At 40.8% G+C, this 25,341-nt stretch overlaps 1 protein-coding gene across 1 annotated transcript; it reads left to right on the forward strand.

The window, feature by feature from the left end:
- Window positions 1–643: 643 nt before the first annotated feature.
- LOC100658769 (all-trans-retinol dehydrogenase [NAD(+)] ADH7) lies at window positions 644–24,423 on the forward strand. Its single transcript, XM_064286303.1, is given in 14 exon segments — window positions 644–679; window positions 9,539–9,613; window positions 9,615–9,623; window positions 12,080–12,181; window positions 14,164–14,305; window positions 14,885–14,972; window positions 15,063–15,160; window positions 15,729–15,784; window positions 16,136–16,396; window positions 17,768–17,903; window positions 19,191–19,200; window positions 21,667–21,755; window positions 21,758–21,807; window positions 24,382–24,423. Coding segments are annotated over 14 exon segments (1,194 nt in total).
- The last annotated feature ends 918 nt before the right edge of the window (window positions 24,424–25,341 follow it).

Consider the following 25,341-nt stretch of genomic DNA (forward strand, 5'->3'; position numbering starts at 1 on the left):
AAGGAAGTTAGAGTTTCATGGGTACTTAGTAATAATAAGCACTCTTCAGAAGAGGCTCCTATAAATTTTTGGAATGGATCCAGGCTCACAGCAATTAGGAGATTGAGTACTCTGAGAGTTTGGGCTCCAGAATTACATAGAAATGCTCTAATAGGATTACAAGAGAGATTTATCATGTAACTTCTACAAACCTAAAGTTACTGCCAGATGCTGTCTTAGGCTGGGTTCTCCAGAGAAGAAAAACCAGTAAAGTGTATAAGTATATATATGTGTATATGTATATGTATACGTATATACGTATATATAAAACAAATCCACTGCATTCAAGTTGATTCTGGCTCATAGCGACCCTACAGGACAGAGTAGAACTGCCCCATAGAGTTTCCAAGGAGCACCTGGTGGATTCGAACTGCAGACTGTTTGGTTAGCAGCCATAGCACTTAACCACTATGCCACCAGGGTTTCCATAAGTATATGTAGAAGATACTTATATCAAGGAAATGGCTCACATGGTTGTAGGGGCTGGAACGTCCCAAGCCTATGGATCAAGATAAAGGCTTCTCCAGATTAACATAGCCACAGAGTCTGGAGAACCCAAGATCAGCAAGTCAAAGAACAGGGTTATTGCTCACAGGCTGTGAAGATGGATGAATCCCAAGACTGGCAGACAAGATCACAGGTAAGCTGCTAGCTCAAGTCCCAAGAACCAGAGATCAGAAGAACAGGAACCAGCTGCAGGATCCAGAGCAAATAAAAGCCCATGAGCCTTGCCAGAATGTCCACTTATATTCGATTCAGGCCACATGCCCAACGAAACTCCCTTTCAAATGATTAGCTACTCACAGCAGATCCCATCATGGAGATGATCACATTACATCAAATCTCATCATAGAACTGATCACGACATCATATGACTGTCAAACCACTGAGAATCATGGCCTGGCCAAGTTCACACGCAACCTTAACCATCACAGTCCATTCCTTGTCAACTTGGCACCTGTGCACATCTCCTTAAAGGATACATAATCTCTAAATAAAGACAATTATAAAGTCATAATTGCACCTAACATGATATAAATAACACAAGTAAAACTGAAAACACATTAGCCCTGTTTACATCTTATATTTTATATGTGAAGAAAACAAAAACATTTGATGCACATGTACTAAGCAGAAATACTCTTAACAATCACAATCCTTGTTTCTGCAACTGGTCAAGTGGTCACAACTGGTATTTAGAACTACCTTCTTCCACCACCCATTCTGTATTCCTTTTGCCCTCAGCAAGCATCTCAGCTGGTCATGGTTCTTTGCCTGGTGGGTTGACCCAAACCTTCATTGCTGAAGGATCTGGGGCATTAGTAGTCATGTTAGAATTGAGCTGCTGTAATTTCCATTGACTTTAACTGCATGGCATGGTAGTACTAAGAGACACCCTAATAGATCTCTTGCATTCCAGACAAACTCTTCTTTACCTCCATTATGTAATATCAATTCAATTTTCTCTTGGTAATCAGGATGAATCACACAAGCCAGTAAGGTAACTTCCTTCTTTGCCTGTTGATCCAGAGGCATAAGGAGTCCAAAGTGGCTAGTTGGCATTCTTAGCTTCCAGTTCCATGGAATCAGTGATGTGTCTCCAGGTGGGAGCATTCCTCCCTTTGGAACTAAGACCTCTAGGGCTGGAGAGCCTAATAAGATCACAAGAACAGGAAGCAAAATCTTGCTAATGGGTCACTAGGGGTAATAGTGACTGGTGCCAGTGCTATTTCCACTCTTTGATTCCTGGACTCATGAATCCTGGCTATGGGAGAAAGAGTACCATATATTGAATGCTGGTTTAGAGCATAGACAGCCTCCTGGAGAACACTGTCCCAACCCTGCAAAGTATTGCCCCCAAGCTGGCACCATGATTGTGTCTTTAGAAGGCCATTCCATTGTTCTATCAAGCCAGTTGCTTCAGGATGATGGGGAACATGGTAATATCAGTGAATTCCATTAGCATGGGCCCATTGCTGCACTTCTTTTGCTGTGAAGTGAGTCCCTTGATCTGAGGTGATGCTGTGTTGGATAATATGACAGTTGATAAGGCATTCTGCAAGTCCACAGATGGTAGTTTTTGCAGAAGCATTGCATGCAGGGAAGGCAAGTCCATATCTAGAGCAAGTGTTTATTCCATTAAGAATAAACCACTGCCCCTTCCATCATGGAAGTTGTCCAATGTAATCAACTTGCCCCCAGGTTGCTGGCTGATCACCTTAAGGAATGACGCCATATCAGGGACTCAGCATTTTCCCCTGCAGCTGGCAAATTGGGCACTCAGCTGTGGCTGTAGCCAAGTCAGCCTTGGTGAGTGAATCCATGTTGCTGACCTCATTCATAACCTCCATCCCTGCCACGGTGGATGCTTTGTTCATGAGCCCATAGAGCATTGACAGGAGTAGCTGGGAAAAGAGAGTAGTTTCCACAGAACATGCCATCCTATCCACTTGATTATTAAAATACTCCTCTGCTGAGGTCAACCTTTGGTGAGCATTCACATGAGACACACATACCTCCACTTCTTTGATCCATTCAGAGAGGTCTATCCACATACTTCTTCTCCACACCTCCTTATCTCCAATTTTCCAATCATGTCCCTGACCATCCAGCCAAACCACTGGCCACAGTCACACATCTGGTCATTTCTCCTTTCAAGAAAAGTGAACAACCAGGTACACTGCTCTAAATTTGGCTCATTGGGAGTATCTCCCTTCACTATTGTCCATCAGGAAGGTACAGAGAGGGGCTGTAGAGCTTCCACTGTCCACTTTCAGGTGGTGCCTGCATATTGTGCAGAACCGTCTATAAACCAGGCATGAATTTTCTCTTCTTCAGTCAACTGATCATAAGGAACTCCTGATGAGGCCATAGATGCAGAGTGGAAGTTGGAAAATAGTGGGATAGGAATAGACACCATAGGCATCTGGGCCACTTCCTCATGCAACTTTCTTGTGCTTTCAGGTCCTGCTCAGGCCCAATCTCTTATATACCATTTCCATTTAATGATGGAGTGCTGCTGTGCATGTCCAACTTTATGACACTGAGGGTCAGACAATATCCAGTTCATGATGGGCAGTTCAGGCTGCATGGTGACTTGGTGTCCCATGGTTCAGTGTTCAGTCTCTACTAAGGCCCGGTAAAAGCTAAAAGCTGTTTCTCAAAAGGAGAGTAGTTATCTTCAGAGGATGGCAGCGCTTTACTCCAAAATCCTAGCTGTCTGCACTGTGATTCACTAATAGGGGCCTGCTAAAGACTCCAAATAGCATCTCTATCTGCCACTGACACATAAAACACCATTGGATCAGCTGGATCATATAGCCCAAGTGGCAGAGTGGCTTGCACAGCAGCATGAACCTGTCACAGAACCTTCTTTTGCTCTGGGACTTACTCAAAACTAGCAGCTTTTCAAGTCACTTGGTAAATAGGCCTGAGTAGCACACCCAGATGAGGAATATGCTGCCTCTAAAATCCAGAAAGGCCCACTAAGCATTGTCCCTCCTTTCTAGCTGTTGGAGAAGCCAGATGCAATAACTTTTCCTTCACTTTAGAAGAAATATCTCGACAAGCCCCACACCACTGGACCCCTAGAAATTTTAATGAGGTGGAAGGTGCCTGAATTTTTGTGGAATTAATTTCCTACTGTTAGCACACAAATGTTTTGCCAATAAGTTCAGAGTCATTGACACTTCTTCCTTACTAGGTCCAATCAGCATAACGTCATCAATGTAATGGACCAGTGTTATATCTTTTGGAAGGGAAAGGTGATCAGGATCCCTGAGGACTAAATTTTGACATAGGGCTAGAGAGTTGACGTAATCCTGAACAAGCAACTGAGCGTGTATTACTACCCTTGTCAGCTGAAGGCAAATTGCTTCTGGTGGTCCTTTGAAACAGGTGTGGAGAAAAAGGCATTAGCCAGATAGACAGCTGCATACCAGGTGTCAGGAGATGTGTCATTTTGCTGAAGCAATGAAACCACATCTGGAACAGCAGCTGCAATTGAAGTCACCACATAGTTGTTTTTGATAATCCAGTGTCATTCTCCAAGATCCATCTGTTTTTTGCACAGGCCAAATAGGCAAGTTGAATGGGAATAGGCAAGTTCGGAATCAACACCCCTGCATCCTTCAAGTACTTGATGGTGGCAGTCATCTCTGCAATTCCTCCAGGATTATAGTATTGCTTCTGATTTACTATTTTCCTAGACAGAGGCAGTTCTAATGGCTTCCACTTGGCTTTTCCTACCATAACAGCCCTTAGTGCATTTGCCAGGGATCCAATGTCAGGGTTCTGCCAGTTGCTGAGTATACCTATGCCAATTATGTGTTCCTGAACTGGGGAAATCACTGCAGGATGGATTCCTGGACCCATTGAACCTACTGTGAGATGGACATGAGCTTAGACTCCATTAATAACCTCACCTCCATATGCTCCTACTCTGAATGATGGGCCACAGTGATGTTTTGGGTCTCCTGGCTTTAGTGTCAGTTCATACCCAGTATCCAGGAACCCCAAAAAAGTCTGAATATTTTCATTCCCTCAATGAACCATGTCATGGATTGAATTGTGTCCCTAAAAATATGAGTCAACTTGGTTAGGCCATGATCCCCAGTATTGTGTGTTTGTCCTCCATTTTGTGATTTTCCTATGTGTTATAAATCATAATCCCTGCCTGTGGTTAAAGAGGATTAGGGTGGAATGTAACACCCTTGCTCAGGTCACATCCCTGGTCCAATGTTAAAGAGAGTTTCCCTGGGGTGTGGCTTCCGTCACCTTTTATCTTACAAGAGATAAAAGGAAAGGGAAGCAGACAGAGTTGAGGACCTCATACCACCAAAAAGGAAGCCCTGGGAGCAGAGCACATCCTTTGGACCTGGAATTCCTGCGTGGAGAAGCTGCTAGTCCAGGGGAATATTGATGACAATGACCTGCCACCAGGGCCAACAGAGAGAGAAAGCCTTCACCTGGAGCTGATGCCCTGAATTTGGACTTCTAGCCTACTAGACTGCGGAAAAAAAAAAAAAATTTCTCTTTGTTAAAGGCATCCACTTGTGGTATTTCTGTTATAGGAGGACTTGATGACTGAGACAAACAGTCACTCTTTTAAAGGGCTGTAGATTCCTTTTGGGAAAACGGGGGGAAAGACTAACAGTATAAGTTTTTGGCAGCATATTGGAGCCCTTCCCCAAGGGGATCCAGACTCTTCTTCATTCAAGGGGTTGTGTGTCTTTAAACTCTATCAACTCTGGGAATTTATTGAGGAACCATGACTCTCTTCTCTGTCAATTCGAGTTAGACTGCTGTTAACTTGACCTAGAATTCATCTGCTTGTACAGTCCAAGTAAATATTTAGTAGATTTCATATCTATTTTACTCCTAGGGACACCACCACTAAGTAGCCAATGTCAAAAGTCCATACAAGTCAGATTATTCTGATTAGTGCTTTGACTCTCCTGTCTGTTAGTGTAACCATGCCCACCTTGTCTTTGTCAATCTAGTGCCACCACTTGGCCCCTACCACCACAGGGTCCAATCAACCTCATTGTAGTTTGGTGTCTTAATTTAGTCAGGTAATTCCTACTGTCAAATCTGACTTACATAAAATAGCAATCACAGCTGTCCTCAAGGATGCTGGGGCTCTCTTCACAAATTTGCTCCTCACTATTGTGATAAAAGATGTGTCCTTTGGGCATTCCATGTGTGGGTCTATGGGTTTAATCTGATAAATCCACTCTAGCATGTCAATTTCCTTAAGCCTCTGGATACCTACAGGATACCAGAGCAGGTCTCGTACTTCAAATTGATTTAGTGTAGACAACTGTGTAATCCATGTTTCAGTGACCCAACCAAATAAACTATTAGATCTTTTCCTAACTTCTTGAGCTGAAACATTAAATGAAGAATCTGTGCTTAGTTGGCCCATATCAATAAACTCAGACTGACCCATCTTTGTGTTCCTTGCATCATTATCCCATGTCCTTAATAGCCATTCTCACACATATTCCCCAGGTTTCTGTTAGTACATATTATAAAAGTCAAGCAGTTCTTTTGGAGTGTAGTCAACCTCCTGTTGGGTAACACTTTGTACTTCACCTTTTGGGGCTTGTGAGAACTTAAGTCTAGTTATAAGTCTAGAAGCCAAAATCTGTGGTGGGGAAATGTTTTGAGAACATTCAGCATTGTCTTGTAAACCATCTGCCGCAGGCGATGCCACAGGCAATGACTCAAAGGCTCTTTAGATACAGCTGGGTTAATCTCATTAGATGGGGGTAGAAGAGCTAATAGTTTTATTGGGGAGGGTGGTTTAGCAGAAAGATGGGGTAATCTCTTCAGATGGGAGTGAGAGACTGGTTCTGTTGGCAGGAGTGATTCAATGGAATTTAGGGCCCCAATGTCTCCAACTTCCTGATTATCTGCCCATATGTTCCCATCCCAAGTTTCAGGATTCCATTTCTTCCCAATCAATGCCCTCACTTTAACTTCAGACACCTCTCGAGGCTAGCAGTTGAGTTGGCACTGTAATTCAGCCACTCTTACAATTAGACTCTGGGTTTGGTTTTCAGCAATATCAGCTCTCTTACTGTGAGAAATAAGGCTTTCTTTCAAGGCACAAGTGGAAACTTTGAGGTTGTTTATGTGGCACTTGAGCTTTGATTCTGAAGCCCAGAGCTCATCTCTTTCTTTTACCAATCTGTCTAGCAAAAGTAGGACCAACCAGCCAGCTTCCTTATACTCCTCATTATGACAAAATTGTAGAAAGGCATAACACATGCAGTCACCCAAAGTCTTGCCTTTCACCAATACCTGATCTATTGGTGGTGATGTTTTGAGTATTTGTATTGCCACCTGAAGCTGAATTAGCAGTGCCCTCTTTACTATTGGAAGCAGAGTCTTCAGTGTCTTTAAGACTAACCAGACTTGAGAACCAATTTAGAAAACTCATCCTTACAACTTTGCTTGTCTAGAACCACTCTAGGTACCAAATGTCTTAGACTGGGTTCTCTAGGGAAGCAAAACCAGTAAAGTGCATACATATATATATATATATATACATATTTATATCAAGGAAATGGTACATGTGGTTGTAGAGATTGGAACGACTCAAGTTCATGGGTCAAGATAGAGGCTCCTGATTCATGTAGCCATAGGGACTGTCGAACCCAAGATCAGTAGGTCAGAAAGCAGAGCTCTTGCTCACAGGCTGGAATTGATGAATTCCAAGATTAGCAGGCAAGACTAAAGGTAAGCTGCTAACTCAAGTCCCAAAAGGTCATACTGGAGGCCAGACTAACAGGAACCGGCTGCAGGATTCAGAACAAGCAAAAACCCACGAGACTTGCCATAGTGGCCACTTATATTCCATGCAGACCACACCCCCAAGAAAACTCCCTTTCAGTTGATTGGCTACTCACAGCAGATCCCATCATGGAGGTTATCACATTATATCAAATCTCGTCATGGAGGTGATCACATCATTATACCGCTGCCAAACTACATCGTAACTGCCAAACCACCGAGAATCATGGCCCAGACAAGTTGATACACAGCCTTAACTATCACAAGTGCTAAATGCTTTTACCTAGTGGGGAAGCCCTGGTGGTGCAATGGTTAAGCTCTCAGCTGCGAACTGAAAGGTCGGTGGTTCGAACTCACCAGCCACTCTGTAGGAGAAAGATGTGGCAGCCTGCTTCCATAATGACTTACAGACTTTGAAACCCCTCGGAGCAGTTCCACTCTGTCCTATGAGGTTACTATGAGTTGGAATCGACTTGACAGCAACAGGTTTGAATTTTTTAATGAAATAAAAAAGTTGCCCTCCAATGGATTTCTACTGAGGGTGACCTCATGTGTGCCAGACTAGCATTGTGCTCCATAGGGTATACAATGACTGGTTTTTCAGTAGTAGATCACCAGGCCTTTCTTCTAAGGCACCTCTGGGTGGGCTTCAGCCTCCAACCTTTTGGTTAGCAGCTGAGCTTGTTGACCATTTGCACCACACAAGGACTCCAATAAGATTAATAAATCTTTACTAATTCTAATAACTCATTCTGAATTAGGCTTCAGAATATTTTAAGTTGAACCTACAACATTTATTTTATTAAATTGAGAGAAATATTTGGGGCAAAGTTCACACCAGCTTTTCGAAAACAGTTTTGTTCACATCTGTTGTCTGAAAATTAAGCACTTGGAAATTTCTTATCTGTGTTGGTTGTTCTCCAGGTTCTGGATTTCATAATCTGAACAGCTTTGTCTAGGGATTTAGAAAACCTGCATCACTAGCTCACCCCACAAAAGTGAAGTCTCCTTTGTATAGAGTGAGTTTATTGGCAGTACCAGTGTGCCAGTGTGCCCTTGACTAAACAGCAACAAAACAAAAATCTGTCTTGAATACTCTTCCTCAACACAGTCAGTAGATTCAGGAGATGCCAGTGCCATTGCTTCTTATATTAAGCAATAGTAGCTTGTCCCATTGCTGTCAAGTCAATTCCAACTCATAGCAACACTATAGGACAGAGTAAAATTGCCCCATAGGATTTTCAAGGCTAATAAACCTTTAGGAAAGCAGACTACGACATCTTTCACTTGTGGATCTGCCGGTGGTTTCGAACTGCCAAAATTTTGGTTAGCATCCAAGCACTTTCATCACTACACCATTCGGGCTCATTAATAGTGGCCTACGGTTGTTAAATAGCTATTTCAGAAGAGCTGAGCATTTGCTCAAGTAAATGAAAGCTCTTTGGAATGAGAGAGCCAGTATGCAAGCAGGATTTCTGTTTCCTTTTAGCCTCTGAGTGGGAATCAACTCAATGACAATAGAATGGGTTTTTCAGCCCTTAAACTGGCACCTTATGCAGTGCACAGATTACACAACCACATAACACTGTGGATGGTGGTGATTTGGGGTCTGATCATAATCTCTATGTTCAGGGACAAGCTTTATACATCTTTCTATCCCCAAAGTGCCTTGAAATCACGGTCTTCCATATCTTTGTTCTCTATATGTCCCTTGCCATAACAACCTTTTTTACTAATTTGTTTACATTTTGTTGGCCTTATTTTTCATCTATGTTTAATTGTATGATTTCCAAAAACCATCTCAAGTCTTTGTTCAATGAAGTAGAGCATAAATACAAATCTACATGCACATTCCTAAAATCAGCTGTGCCCAGCAGAGTGGCTTGCTCTTAAGGAGCACACGATACATTTTTAATGAGTCGTGTTGAATGGAACTAGCCTGACTTGTTCGCATATCCTCAAATATAACGTGGGTAGGAATGCTTCAAACCCTTTTCAATAGGTTCGATTACCCTGTCTTTGTCAGATCCCTACTTTGGCTTGATCATAAGAGTTTCTGTATTTTCTTTTCACAACTTAATCTTCAAAAGGTGAGGCTTGTGGACCGTTGGAATGTTTCAAAGGCTGTCAGTCATTACTGTTGGAGGCAGGACTTTTGGGCCAAACTGTTTATCTGAAGGCACAAGACACTTACTTATAGCAGCGTGAGCCAAACATCAGGCAGAAAAGTTTGTTTGCTGAAATATAGGACCAAGAGAAAGACAAGATAAGCACTGGCTGGAAAAGTAAACAGAACATTTCTGGCTCTTCATTACCATGATCTAATAATGTGGGATTGATTTTCAGAACTTCAAATAATTTAATTACTTGGGGATATTTCTGGAGAAATGAAGTGCCTATTTAGTAGATACACACTGGGGTAAACTTTGGGCATAGCATTTCAGAAAGTGCCAATAAAAACAAGATTAAATTGAAAACAGCATCTGGAATATTTTTTAGTTAGACATTGGAGGAAAATAGAAAAATATGGCTTATGCTGACATTGTTAATCATTTAATTTAGGATGGCTGGGCATTTGGTCTGGTAAGCAAAAATGTTTTCATAACAAGACTTTCAATTGTCATGGTAGCATCACCTCAGTAGTTCAGTGGGAGACTAGGGTCCCAGTCCCAGCCATGGGAAAAATTTTTCCTGCTGTTAACAGTGGAATTTATTTGGAAATATGGTATGAGGTTCCTAACTTCAACATTGGGCTGCATTACAGTGTGATCAATGATATTTTTCTTAGAGGGGCAAGAGGTGGTTATTAAATTAAGTTACTTATGGCTTTCAGCCAATCATCTCTTTCTAGCATATTATTCACTCTCTTTGCAAAAGAGACATGTGACCATCTAAAATTCCTCTAAGAGTATTAAATTAGGTGAAAAGATAAGATGAGGGGCTACTCATTTTACATCTGAACAAATTGATTAAAATATTTTATATAAATCCTAGACATATTTGGGAATGGGAAGGTGATAAGAGTCTCTTTCTCTATCAATTTTAGACTTTGATAATTTTAGCAAAAGCATTTAACTGAATAACTCTCTGGCAAAACCAGTTGAATGGCTGGAGACAAGTCACTGTGTATCTTTGCACCTTAATATCTGTTTCTATAAGATGAGAAGCTTTGACTTTCATAACTATCAAGATCTCCCAGATGCAAAAACCCTGGGCTAGGTGTAAAAAGTGTACCGAGACCCAAAGGTGCAGCTTGAGTCATCCAGGAACTCACAGTCAATATACTTCATCACATTCACGGCTCCCTTCATCTCTAACCATCTTAGATTTCTAATTTCTTCACCATTTCTACATGATCATATAGCAGTTAAATACCTGCATAAATCCTTGTGGAAAAAAAAAAACAAACAACAGCACTTTTTTTTTTTTAAATAAATTTGTCTTTTGTGAATAAGTGATGTATAGGTAACAGGATAATATATTTGACATTTCAATAAAAGAACCTAGTCTGGTGGAATATTATATGAATGCCAGCAAAAAGCAACAAGCTGTTGGTGAGTGGCATCTGGGGTCTTAAACAGCTTGTACGCGACTAAGATTCATCAATTAGTCCCAACCTACCAGGAGCAAAGGAGAATGAAGAGCACCAAAGACACAAGGAAAATATTAGCCCAAGAGACAAAAGGGCCACGTAAACCAGAGAATCCATCAGCCTGAGACCAGAAGAACTAGATGGCACCCAGCTACCACCAAAGACTGCCCTGACAGGGAACACAACAGAAAGTCCTTGATGGAGCAGGAGAAAAGTGGGATGCAGGACTCAAATTTAATAAAAAGACCAGGTTTAATGGTCTGACTAAGACTGAGGAACTCCCAAAGCCATGGCCCCAGACACTCCGTTAACCCAGAATGAAAAGCATTCCTGAAGCCCACTCTTCAGACAAAGATTAGACTGGACTGTAAAACATAAAATAATACTCGTGAAGAGCATGCTTCTTGGTTCAAGCAGATACATGAGACTAAATGGGTGGCTCCTGTCCAGAGGCAAGATTAGAAGGCAGAAAAGACAAGAACTGGTTGGATGGACATGAGAAACCTGGGGTGGAAAAGGGAAGTGTGCTGTCACATCATAGGGATTGCAACTAGTGTCACATAGCAATATGTGTATAAGTTTTTATATGAGAAATTACTTGAGCTGTAAACTTTCACCTAAAACACAACTAAAAAAAAAAAAAAGCAATGGGTTGGAAAGAAAGTACTTCATATCTGGCCCAGCCCTGCTTCTTGTGTGCTATGTGACCAAGAATCAATCAATTACGCCCTTTGGACTACATCTCTTATATATGAAACAAAGATATACTCAAGATGACCTCTAAAGATTATAATTCCAGAGTTAATCGAAAATCATTTTGGGCAAATTAGAATATTATATGTGATCTTCTGTCCATATTTATATTATTTAAGAGCCTGTATTTGTGAAAGAGTCCCTGGGTGGTACAAACAGTTAAGGACTCAGCTACTAACTGAAAGGTTGACAGTTCAGCCCAACCAGAGGCACCTCAGACAAAAGGCCTGTTGATCTGCTTTTGAAAGTTCACAAACTTGAAAATCCTGTGGAGTGCAGTTCTACCCTGCACACATGGGATCACCATGAGTCAGAATCAGCTCAATACAACTGTTTTTGTTTGTTTTTTATAAACACATAACTAGGACTCCATTAAAACTCTCAACAATTTCTTAGGTTATTAAATGAAAAGCAGCTGTACTATGGCAATAGAAGAAATCCTTTTCCATCGAGGAAATAGAATTTGTCCCACCAAAGGCTAAAGAAGTTCACATTAAGGTAATGAGACTTAGAGCGCATAAGCCTAATATGTGATCAAGGCTAAACTGAGTATAGAATTATTGTGATGTTGGATTCTTAAATAAAGAGACAATTCACAAATTTTGGATATTAATTCTCTTACTGGTTCTTGTCTATTGTAAAGGATCTGGCCATACTGTATTTGAAATCAATCTTAACTATCCATTAAAAAGCAATGATCTATTCACCCCATTAAAGCTTTCTTTTGTTGAATTTTTATTGACACAGTGTCTGATAAAAAAAAAAAAAATGTTAGTAACCATGACTAATGACTTCTTTTAAAATCTTCTGGTTTGGACAACAGGTTGGTGAGTAAGTGTTGCTGACAATCTTTCTCTGATCTTCTCCTGTTACATGAACAGTAATAGTAAGATTTTGTTCCTCACTTATCTCCTTGCACACAAGAGGGCTAGTGACTCCTTTGCCAGTCACATGGTAACATCCGCATTCTGGTTCCCACAAAAGAGCACAAATTTTCTACAACAAACTACTAAGGCTCAAAGTAGGGCCAGAGACAGCAATGTCGTTAGTGCTTTGAAGACAGAGATCTTGTCTGATGGCTGATATTAGGCTCAGAATTTTCTTTCTTTTTTTCCCCCTTGGCTGTAATTTTTTTTTTTTAATTGTGCATTAGGTGAAAGTTTACAGAGAAAATTAGTTTCCCACCTGATAGTTTGTACATAAAGTGTTCCATAACATTGGTTTCATTCTCCACAGTGTGTTGGCAGTCTCTCCATTTTCACCCTAGGTTCCCCATTTCCTTTCATTGTGATTTTCTACCCCTCCCTGCCTTCACATCTTTGCTTTTGGCAAATGTTGCACTTTTGATGTATAATTGATTGTTCTAAGGAGCATGTTCCTCTCAGGTGTTATTGTTTATTTTATGAATCTGTCTGTAGTTTGGCTGAAAAGTGATCTCTAGGAAAGGCTTCAGTTCCAGTTCTGAAGGGTATCTTAGGGCCATAGTCTCAGGGGTTCCTCCAATCTCTGTCAGACCAGTAAGTCTGATCTTTTTTTTTAATTTGATTTTTGTTCTACAGTTTATCTCCCACTTTGTCTGGGACCCTCTGTTGCAATCCAAGTCAGAGCAGTTCATAGTGGTAACTGGGCACCACCTAGTTCTTCTGGTCTCTGGGTTGTGTAGGCTGTGCTTCATGTGGCCCATTAGTCCTTTGGACTAATTGCTTCCTTGAGTCTTTGGTTTTCTTTACTCCTTTGCTTCAGACAAGAAGAGACCATTAATTGTATCTTAGATGGCCACTTGCAAGATTTTAAGACCCCAGGCACTACTTACCAAAGTAGGATGCAAAACTTTGTCTTTATGAGCTATATTGTGCCAATTGACGTAGATGTCCCCCTAGTCTATGGCCCTTCACCTATGAGCCTAACAACTTCATTCCTAGAGGTGTTTGGTTATATTTAAGAAGTGTTCCTTACTGTGGTCCTTTTGTACTCTGTTGTCTATATAAGCAGCACCTATAGTTATGTATGTAGAAATATCCACCACCGGATCTATACTTGCAGGTAGGTGTGTTTTCTTACAGCCTCTCATACCTCTTGGCATACCTATGTATCTGTTCGTAAATTATTTTTGTTAGTACTATTGTTGCAGGATTGTCTATGCTATAGTAATTACTATTGTTGCCTTTTGTTCTCACATTCTCTCAGTGTCCTCTTTTGCCTTGGTCATGTTTTGCTGACTTCCCTCATATTGTGTATAGCCTTTCCCTTCATCAATATTAACATGTGTCTTCTATCCAGTTAGCAATTTTTCCTCCCTCCCCCTGTCATCACTGGTAACTGCCAAAGTAGTCTCAGAATTTTCTAAGGGTCATCACAATTATGTTAGGCAACCATATTGAATAAATAATTATAATCTCTTCAAGAGTAAATTAAATATCCTCCCCACTGTAAAATAACCAGTTTACTGGTGAATCCAAAGTTCTCATCTTTAAATAGAGATTTTGGCCACAGGAATCTGTCGCACAGATGACCATGTGATGAAAGGAGCGATGATGGAGTCTAAGTTTCCAGGGGTTGTGAGACATGAAGCAAATGGGGTTGTGGAGAGTATTGGAAAAGGAGTCACTACTGTGAAGCCAGGTATGTGATGTCAATTAAGTGTCAAATTTGAAATAAGTTGGGTTTTGATTATTCTTAAAGGAAATAGCACACACTAGGAAATATTAGTTGGCTAAATAAAGGTTGTCTGTTTGAAGCTACTCAGTGGTACCACGGAATAAAGTCCTGATGATCTATTTCCGTTAAGATTACAGCCAAGAAAATCCTATGGCACAGTTTTACTCCGTAACACTTGGGGTCACCATGATTCGACATTGATTTGATGGCAACAAACAACAACAGCAACAACAGAAAGAAAGAACTTTATGACAATTTTTTAGCTGACACTTAGTCAACTTCAACTCATGGCAACCCCCTATGTTTCAGGGTAGAAAGCAAGCTCCACAATTTAGGGGGATAAAAGGATACAAAGAGAATGGGTTGTAAAGAGTGAAGTTTAATTTGGCAAAATCTCAACTTTTAGCACCCAAGCCTTATGGTGCTTATAAACCTTAGTGTACTTTTAAGAAATTCTTGCAAGAAATATGGTTTTAATTAACATTTATTTATTTAACATTTTAATGTTAGTGAGCAGTGTTTTGTACCATGTTTTTTCCCTAGGTGACAAAGTCATCCCTCTCTTTCTTTCACAGTGTGGAGAATGCAATGCTTGCCACAGCCGAGATGGTGACCTTTGCATTAGGAGCAAGTATGTTTTAGTCATTTTTACTCTGATGCCATTTCATTTGTTCCTTTCTGAATTAAATTAACTAATACGTGGTTTTAATGCAACAAATGGTGTTACTGGTTGTGGAGTACTGGCTGATGGCACTAGCAGATTTACATGCAAGAGCAAACCTGTCTATCACAAAAAAAACCCAAACCCTTTGCCATCGAGTTGATTCCGACTCTTAACGACCCTATAGGACAGAGTAGAACTGCCCCATAGGATTTCCAAGGCTGTAAACTTTACAGAAGCCGACTACCACATCTTTCTCCTGCAGAGCGGCTGGGGGATTTGAACTGCCAGCCTTTCACTTAGCAGCTGAGCAATTAACAACCAGGGCTCCTTTCATAAAGATTACAGCCTAGGTAACCCTATGAGCAGTTCTACTGTGTCTTATAGGGATGCTATGAGTCAGAATCAACTAGACACACACAACAACAGCAACGATATTAGAGAAAGGATCCCTGGTGGCACAGGGTTAAGGATTCGGTTGCTAACCAAAAGGTTGGCAGTTAGAACTTACCAGTGTCTCCAAGAGAGAAACACCTGGTAATCTGCTCCTGTAAAGATTACAGCCTAGAAAACTTTATGGGGCAGTTCTACTCTGTCACATTGGGTGGCTAAGAGTTTTGACTCCACGGCAACTAATGACAACAAAATTAGAAAAAAAGTCTTTAGGTGGTGCAAACGGCTTGTGGTACTGAGGAAGAAAAAGCCCTGGAGTTTGTTTCCTTTAAGGTTACAGCCAAGAAAATCCTATGGAGCAGTTCTACTCTGTAATACATGGGATCACCGTGAGTCGGAATCGACTCAACAGCAACTAATAACTAATAACAATATTAGAAATATGGTGCAAATGGTTAAAAGATCCCTGGTGGCACAATGGTTAAGTATTTGGCTACAAACCAAAAGGTTGGAAGTTCAATCCACCCAGAGATGGTGTGGATGAAAGGCCTGGTTATCTTTTTCTGAAAAACCAGCTGTTCAAAATCCTGTGGTGCACAGCTCTACTCTGACGCACATAGGTCAGAGACGACTCAACAGCAACCATTTTTTGTTTTTTTTTGGTTTAATATTACAGATAATTTGTGGGTTTCCCTTTCTGATGCTTCTTCCAGCATTTACATGAACTTTTCTCTCCATAGGTCACCCCTGGCTCTGCCTGTGTTGTCTTTGGCCTGGGAGGAGTTGGCCTTTCAGTCATCCTGGGGTGTAAATCAGCTGGTGCATCTAGGATCATTGGGATTGACATCAGCAAAGACAAATTTTAAAAGGCCATGACTGTAGGAGCCACTGAGTGCATCAGTCCCCAGGACTACACCAAGCCCATCAGTGAGGTGTTGTCAGAAATGATGGGTAACACTGTGGGGCATGCTTTTGAAATTATTGGGCATCTTGAAACCATGGTAAGAGTTCAGATTCAGGGAGCCACAAAATTGCCCAAACTCTTAAATATGATCAAGAGAAACTCATTCTCTATGGCCTTATTAACAATCAGCTAAGGAAATATCTGTTACCCAAGCGAAAACTGGTTACCACAAGGCAATTTTGCCTGAAAAGCCAAAAGCTTAAGAGAAAGTCTACCTGACCAAAATTAAACATCTTATCACACCACTCTCATGTGACTTGAGGGCAAAGAAGTCAGCCCATTTATCTAGAAGTTATCTTACTTGAATATGCATGTTTCTTGGAAAAGGTAATGGCATGTCTTAAACTTTAGCAAGCCAAACATCACTCTTCTCTCTAGGAGAGATAAGAATGAGAAGGGTGTGTGTGTGTGTGTGTATGTATAAGGACAATTCCAAATGTGACAGTCTCATCCCCAAAATCCATGATCTATTCATCTTCTCACTCTTTCCACTTGAGCTTTGTTTTTCCTCACCTGAACTCCCTTAGAATATGAGCCTTCAAATTTCTGAAACATTTCTTGTTCTGGAGGCCAGCAGCACTAGACCTCAATTTAGAAAAATAATATAAAGACAATTTTGCTTACAATTGAATAGTAGATGAAATTCACTTTAAAGTTTTGGGTAACTTAATTTAGCATCATTGCCATATCCCTTTCATAGAACTATTCCATAGCAACAAATAGCATTCTGGGTTGTGTGTTAATGCAGTCCATATGCAATACTGAGTATATATTAGTGTCAATTGATTTTAAGGTGATACTTTGATGAACACTGATCTCTGAAAAATGCCAACATCTACTTCTATAGTCTAAACCCAAAACAAATATTAAAGAAATAATGAATAAATAAATGGATGAATGATGCCCAGAAAATGTGGTATTCGTCTCAATCTCTGCCAGCAGACACCAAGAAAAGAGACTCTTTTGTCCCAGACTGTAGTATTTGATTTTCAAACTAGATTTTAAAAAAAAAAGGTAGGTTGGTTGATTTAGTATAGTTAATTCAATTTAATTTAGTTCAAATGACTTCCCATGGCTTATCTGAAGTGGTGATATTGTTCTAAGAATATCACAGGACTTGCCTGCTGTGCTTTATAGCACACTGAAAATGCCATGAACAGTGACCACATTAATTCTGCTTTCCTCCTTAAAGGGCAAAGGTGCATAGGAGTTTAATTATACACTAAGGTTGTGTTGAAAATTTTAAAAAGCAAGTAGGAAAAGAAGGTATGACCAAGTCATGAAGCTAATTCAGACCTTGGAAACTGAGCTAAATGCTAGAACTGCCATAGTACTCAGGTCATTTCTAAGCCCAAGAGATATTATAAGACACATAAGGGACAAACTTTCTCCTTCATTTTGAACTAAGGCTGATGCCCTCACGTTCTGCCGTATGAGCTATGGGGCCAGTGTGGTGGTAGGCGCCCCTCCATCAGCCAAGATGCTCACCTAGGACCCCATGCTGCTCTTCACTGGGCGCATGTGGAAAGGATGTGTTTCTGGAGGTAAGGAAGGCAGAGTCTCTGGACCAGCAGGTGGTAGCTTTAACTCCGGGTGTGCTTTGGCAAGTGAGAGAAGTCTGTTGTCTCATCACACTTCCTTTAAAGATCTTTCATCCAAGGATACATCTGAAGTGATGAGATTGTGATCGCAATAATATAATTACCACCTGCCACCTTGATTTAGGGTTAATACTGGTCAATGTATTTTTAATATTAGCATCTGCAACTCAAGTTTCCCAGAGTTTTGGTTCAGGCTGATTAGGGGCACAGTCCCTATTTCGGATGATTTTATGTGACAGGAAGTTCTGATTTCATCCGCTATTCTTTTCAACAAATATGGTTATGGAAAATGAAATTTGTCCAATTCACAGTTGCATCAGCAAAAATCCAGAACACACACCCAAAATAAACAAATAATCAAAAAAAGGATTGTTTCATTTTGTAGAGACAGTTCAGATTCACACTGGAATGACTGAGAATGCAGTAAAGACAGAACCACTTGTGGAGAGGGTAGAGAAGGGAGCCACTCTCCCCATGGAGGTAGCACAGTGAGACCTTTTATTTTTCTCCTCCATGCGGTCTCATTTAGAATTGTGCTAGGCACTTTGGAAACACTTTCAGTATTAGAGTTGGTCTTGTACCACATAAGAGAATATTAATCATTCAAGTACTTACCAGGACTATAATAAGGAGTACGAGATGACTGTTCTGGACTTAGAGAAGAATACGACTTCCAAATATAAAGGAAACACTATAAAAATAAATGTAAGCAAGAGATATTATGAAACAAATCATAAAAGGGGGCGATTTAGCACTTTTTATATGTTAAAAGGAGTTCTGGGGTGGTGTAAACATTTAAGGTACTGGGCTGCTAACTAAAAGGTTGGAGTTTCAAGTCCACCCAGAGGTGCCTCAGAAGAAAGTCCTGGCAATCAACTTCTGAAAAATCAGCCATTGAAAACCCTGTGGAGCACAGTTCTACTCTTACCCACACGAGGCTGTCATGAGTCAGGATTGACTTCACAGCAACTGGTTTACCAGTTTGTATGTTAAAAACTCTATAGAAATGTGTTAGTTATTTTATTTCTCAGAGTAGCCATGTATGATAAAACTGAGATTTGAAACTATTAAATACTTCTCTCCCACAGTTCCTAAATTGAGAGTCGGGACAAAAAGCTGGTTCATGGGATCTTCCCACAACTTTAATTGGGGCACTAAGGTGAGAGGCTGGTCGGTATGAATGAGGTTCACTAGAGAAGGCTCCTCGGAGGAAATAAGATTTGAATTTAGGCATGAAACAGTAAGAGATATAAACTGAACCCCCTCATTTTGACTACTTGTGTGATACAGGGAGATTACAGGATTCTTTGGGGGATACTACAAGTAAAATTCGGTTATTCAATAAATAGTTATCAAGTGAATATTGAGTACTAGACACCATTTCAGGGGCCGGCAATATAGCAGAAGCAAAAGAGACCATGTCTCTGAACTCAGGAACTGAGAGCTCTCTCATTTTATTGTGGAGAGGCTGACAATCAAGACTCAGGTAAAGGCATTGCACGTCACATGGAGACAAGTGCAAAGGATAAAAATAAAACAGTAAGGATGATAGATAGTGCCAGGGGGACACGGGTATGTGTGAGAATGAGAAGGAATGCTGCTTTATAAAGTTCAGGAAGGGCCACTCTGGTAAGATGACATTTGAGCAAAAATATGAAGGAAATCGGCTATGCAGAAAATTTGGAAAAGAGTATTACAGGCAGAGGGCATTGCAAATACAAAATCCTTGAGGTGGAGTGCTTGGCGTGTCAGAGGAACAGCAAGGAGGCCAGTGTTGCTGGAACCTAGTGAGAGTAGCAGCATCTGGGGTCCGTGGGTAGGTAACAGACCAGGTCAGACGTGGGGTCTCCTGGGCCATTGTAAGGTCTTTGGGTTTTATTCTGAGTGACAAAGGAAGCCATTAGGCAGTTTTGAGAAAGGCGTGATCTGGTCTGACTTCTGTTTTCACAGTCTCGCTCTGGCTGCTCTGCGGAGAACATTCTATGTGGGGAAAAGGGCAAAAGTAGAAAGACTGTTTAAGAAACTACTCTAATGATGGAGGAAGAAGATTATAGTGGCTTTGATGTGTGATGCTGGTGGTAAGAAGTGGTCAGATCTGAGATGTATTTTGAACATAGCGCCAGCAGGGTTTGCTGGAATATTTGTAAGATAAGAGAAAGAATAAAATCCAAGATTTTAGGCCTAAGTACAATGACAGAGCCATCACTTACAGAGGCAGAAAGACTGTAGGAAGACAGATTGGGGCCAGGGTGTAGAAGATGGAAATTACTAGCGGTTTGGGGCAGGTTAAGTTTGGTATGCCTACCAGCTATCTAAGTGGGGATGTTGGGTAGACAGAAGGCAACCAGATATATGAGTATGTAGCTCAGGTGGAGGTCTGGGCTTGAGATGTAAATTTAAGAGTTGTAAGCAAAGTATATTTGAAGCCAGGAGACCAGAGAGATCACCGTGGAAATGAATGAAGATATAGAAGAGAAGTGGCCTGAGGATCAAGCCCTAGCATACATCAGGATTAGTGGTCTGGAAAATCTAGAGGATCCAGCAAAGGTCCCTGAAGAAGTGACCAGTGAGGTAGGTGGAAAACAATAACAAAGTTGTGTCTAGAAGCTAAGTGAACAAAGCACTGGAGACAAAGGGAGCCATTGGCTATATCAAATCTTACTGATAGTTCATGTAAGACAGGACTAAGACTTTGCCATTGTACGTGTCAAGATGAAGTCATATGTGGCCTTGACAACAGCTGATGCAGCAGAGTGCTGGGGGCAAAAGCCAAATCAGAGTTGGCTCCAGAAAGAATGAAAGGAAAGAAACAGTGAATCCAGAAATAGTGAATTGGACACAGTTCTTTCTCTAAAGAGCTTTTATTGTAAAAGGATCAGAGATACATGTTGGGCAGCTGCAGGGAGATGTGGGGGTCAAGAAAAAAAATTTTTTTTTTTTTTTGGCTGTGGTTTCTCAAGATGAGAGAAATACAGCTTATTTGCATACTGCTGGGGATGATCCAATAAGGGAAATAAGTTATGATGCAGAAGACAGAGACAGGGCAAACATAAGATAATAAAATGTGAAGATTATTTGTGTTGTTAACTGCCGTCAAGTTGGCTCTGACTCATGGCAATCTTACATATAACATAAGATTTTCAGTGGCTAATTTTGGGAAGTAGATTACCAGGCCTTTCTTCCTAGTCTGCTTTAGTCTGAAAGCTCCACTGAAAACTGTCCACCATGGGTGACCTTGCTAGTATTTGAAATACTGGTGGTATGGCTTCCAGCATCATAGCAACCTGCAAGCTACCACCGTACCACAAACTGACAGAAAAGCCGAGGCTTAGTGAAGGGGCAGAGCAGAGGGGACACTTGTATCCGGGCACAAGTCCAAGGGGGCTCCCGATGAGGTACAGAATGACATTCCAAGGCCCCAGCAATATAAAAGGCGCCTGGCTGAGGGAGCCTGACAAGAGGGGAGAAGGCATTTCTGCTGATGCCTCACTGCTATCAGCATCTATTAATCTTGAAATTGGGATGGGGGCGCAATTTAGAGATTGCCCCAGGCGCTTGTTATCCACACTACACACCTGCAGACAAGTGGTGGCAAATATAACAAAATATAAAGATAAATAACATATAAAATACAAAATAATGCAATATAATGATTATTTAATTAAATCTAAAGAGAAAATATGTGCTTCTTTACGGGTTGAAAAAGCAGAGATGATATCCCCAAACTAGCGACTGATTTCCTGAGAAGGAAATTTGACCTGGACCAGCTGATAACCCAAGTTTTAGCTTTTAAAAAATCAACAAAGCCTTTGAACTGCTTTATTCAGGGCAGAGGTTTCTATTTGTGGTACCTTTTTTTTTTTTTGAATGATCTTGTCTCCCCCCCAGGAGCTACTTTGTAAATCTGGCACTTTTATACGTGTGCTTCTTTGCCTCATAGGTTATCCCTGAGTATTTAATACAACCAGGTTGTTACAGCCAATTATTTCTTCTTCATAGATTTACTGTGCCATTGTCTTAATTTTTAAAAATCCTCTGTACTTTGTCATCTCATTTTTGTTTTTGTTTTTTACCACAAAACTGCTAGCTCTATGAAGTAATTCCACAAAATTTCCTCACCTCATAGTGTTGAAGTACTTTTTCAAATGTTCTTTCTTTTGATTCTTGTAGGTCAGATACTAGTATTACCATTTTCAGTTGAAAAAACTAAGGTTTTGAGAGGCAAACAAATAACTTCCTGAGACCTCCTAGGGCCAGCACTAGTGTGCAAAGACAGTGCAAAACCTGTGCTTTCTCTACCACACCCAGGCTCCTCTGACAGTGGCTTAGCAAGCTCTGAGTAAGCAGGGGTGTTCTTGCTGCTTCTGAAGCTTAGGCAAGGGTATAGGTAGAGTATAAACAATTCACACAAGTTTCAACTGCAATATATTTGTCTCATAAATATCTGCAACAGCAAGCAAAGAGCCCGTATACAAGATAAAATAGGATTTCATCCATTGGGTCAATGAATATTTATTGAGTATCCACCATGGGGAAACCCTGGTGGCGTAGTGGTTAAGTGCTACAGCTGCTAACCAAAAGGTCGGCAGTTCGAATCCACCAGGCGCTCCTTGGAAACACTATGGGGCAGTTCTACTCTGTCCTATAGGGTAGCTATGAGTCAGAATTGACTCCACGGCAGTGGGTTTGGTTTGGTTTTTTAAATCTACCATGGATTTAGGTTTTGTTAGCAAAAGCAACTGTACAACTGTAATTTGTTGTTTTTGTTGTTAGCTGTCTGCCTTGTGGTGACATCACACACAAGGGAAGCAAATGCTACCCAGTCCTGCACCATCCTCATTATGGATCATGGATCGGGCCATTGTGATCCATGGGGTTTTTACTGACTGATTTTCACAAGTGCATTGCCAGGCATTTCTTTGTAGTCCGTCTCGGTCTGGAGCTCCACTGAAACTTGTTCACCATCTTAGCAACATGTAAGCCTCCACTGACAGATGGGTGGTGGCTGTGCACGAGGTGCATTGGCTAGGAATTGAACCTGGGCCTCCCACACGGAAGGAGAGAATTCTACCGTGAACCACCACTGCCCCACGTACATTGATCCAGAGGTCCAAATTCTCACTAATATTTCATCTGAGTGCTTTTTCAGTGTTGTGTCTCAATTCTGTATATTGGTCTAGACTATAGAACTATTGTATTATGAACATACATTTAAATTATTTATCAAGCAAGAGAACAATGAGTTAAACTATCAGAATCACCCAATACTCCTTTACTCAGTTAAACAAAACTAATGGCTTAATATGGCCAATTTGGAGAAGAGTTACTAGTTGTTTTCCAAAGAAATTCTGCTCTAATCGATTTTGCTTCAAATATCCCCTTTATGCAGTGACTTCCAATTTGATATTTATAAATCTATCCATTTAAAAGCCATTGCCATGAAGTCAAATTCTGACTCATAGCAACCCTGTAGGACAGAGCAGAACTGCCCCATAGGGTTCCTAAGGCTGTAATCTTCATGGAAGCAGACTGTCACATCTTTCTCTCGCAGAGCAGCTGGTGGGTTTGAACCATCAACTTTATCATTAGCAGTCGAGCATTTAAGCACTGTGACACCGGGGCTTCCTTTATAAATTTAAGCTCTTCAATTTCCATCTACTTCTTGCATACCCAGAAACCCAGTGCCCACGAGTCGATTCCGACTCATAGTGAGTTTCACTTGAATGTCCCCCTTGAAATAACGTCACCCAAAATAATTCTTTCACCAGCATACCTTCTCTCAGCAAAGAATTCCACAGCATCACATCCGACATTTTTTAAACTCTCATCTACCATATACAAGCTGATGCTAAGCCCTGACAGTTCCTCCTCTAGCATTGTTTTCTCTTATTGCACAGGATCATTGCCTTAGGTCACTTTTTAATCATCTCTCACCTGGACATGTTAACACAGCAGCTTGATAACAGGTCTCCTGCCTTTTCTGCATTTTACCCTACCAGTCAGTCTTTCACTAAGCTGCTAAAACTCAAGTTGCCCCAAAAGGTCAATGCCTTAGTGTGGTTTTGAAAGCTTTTACTCTTGGACAACAATGTATTTTTATTTATTAATTTACCTGGTCATTCAATAATGTGGCACCCCCTCCATTGCAGCCTCTATGCTAGGCTCTGGGGATAAAGTCAGGGAAGGAGGGCCACATTTACTTTTACAACCTCCTTGGCATCCAGAGGAGCTCTGGTGGTGCCAGTGGCTAAGTGTTCAGCTTCGGACCAAAAGGTCAGCAGTTTGAATCCACCAGCCACTCCTTGGAAGTTTCCTTGGAAACTCTCTGGGGCGGTTCTACTCTATCCTATAGGGTTGCTATGAGTTAGAATGACTCCATGGCAACTAGTTTGGGGTTTTTTGTTTTTTGTTTTTTCTTTAGTTTGGGTATCCAGAGGAGTCCCTGCATGGTGCAAATGGCTAACATGCTCAGCTACCAACTAAAAGGTTAGAGGTCCATGTCTACCCAGAGGTGCCTCAGAAGAAAAGTCTGGTGATCTACTTCTAAAAAATCAACCAGTGAAAACTTTATGAAGCATAGTTCTACTCTGGCACACATAGAGGTGCCGTGAGTCAAACTCTACCTGATAGCAACTGGTTTTAACTGGTTTACTTACACCTTCCTAGCCTTATTCATCCTTTCTCTTTGGCCTAAGAACCTTTTTTCCTCTTGCCGGCCTCTTGAAATTATACTGATGCTTCAAGAATCAGCTGAAATACTTTCCCAGAGACCCACAAGAAAGAAAATTAATTGCTAAGGACCTCAGGACCCAGAAAGTTTTCCAATAACAGGGTTTACCTGACATTTCCTATAACAGATAGGAAGGACATTTGCTTAAATGATTCTTGTTTGGAAGATACAAAAACAAATCACTAAAAGCCATCGTTTTATCTTTCGGCATTTGAACTGTCCTGATATTTGAGGAGGTCTGTGTTGTGGAACAACCAGCTTGGGCTTCTATTCAGAGTTCCCTCCTCTGAGATCACTGACCTGTTTTAGAAACACAAGGCAGAAATAGAAGATTTGGGAAAGATATATAATCTTCATGAAATAAACAGAGTTTTATGACTACGTGGCAATTGGCTGGGAGCTTGAGTCAACAATATTGAAATTGAAAAGTTACGTTTTCCAAGTTTATAATTATACATTAAAAAAAACATAGACATGGACATTTAAGTGAGAATAGGATTTTTTTTTAAAGAGTTTTAACATGCTATAACGTTTAAAGGTATGTTACATGTGTTTCCTAAAGTAATATTCACTTTATGGACGGTCTTTACCGCATTGTTGCTATTCTTTTCTGGATTCGAATACAAATAATTTAAGATCTTTTGTTATAAA

The sequence above is a fragment of the Loxodonta africana genome, chromosome 5 (genome assembly GCF_030014295.1).
Source record: "Loxodonta africana isolate mLoxAfr1 chromosome 5, mLoxAfr1.hap2, whole genome shotgun sequence".
Classification (NCBI taxonomy): Eukaryota; Metazoa; Chordata; class Mammalia; order Proboscidea; family Elephantidae; genus Loxodonta; species Loxodonta africana.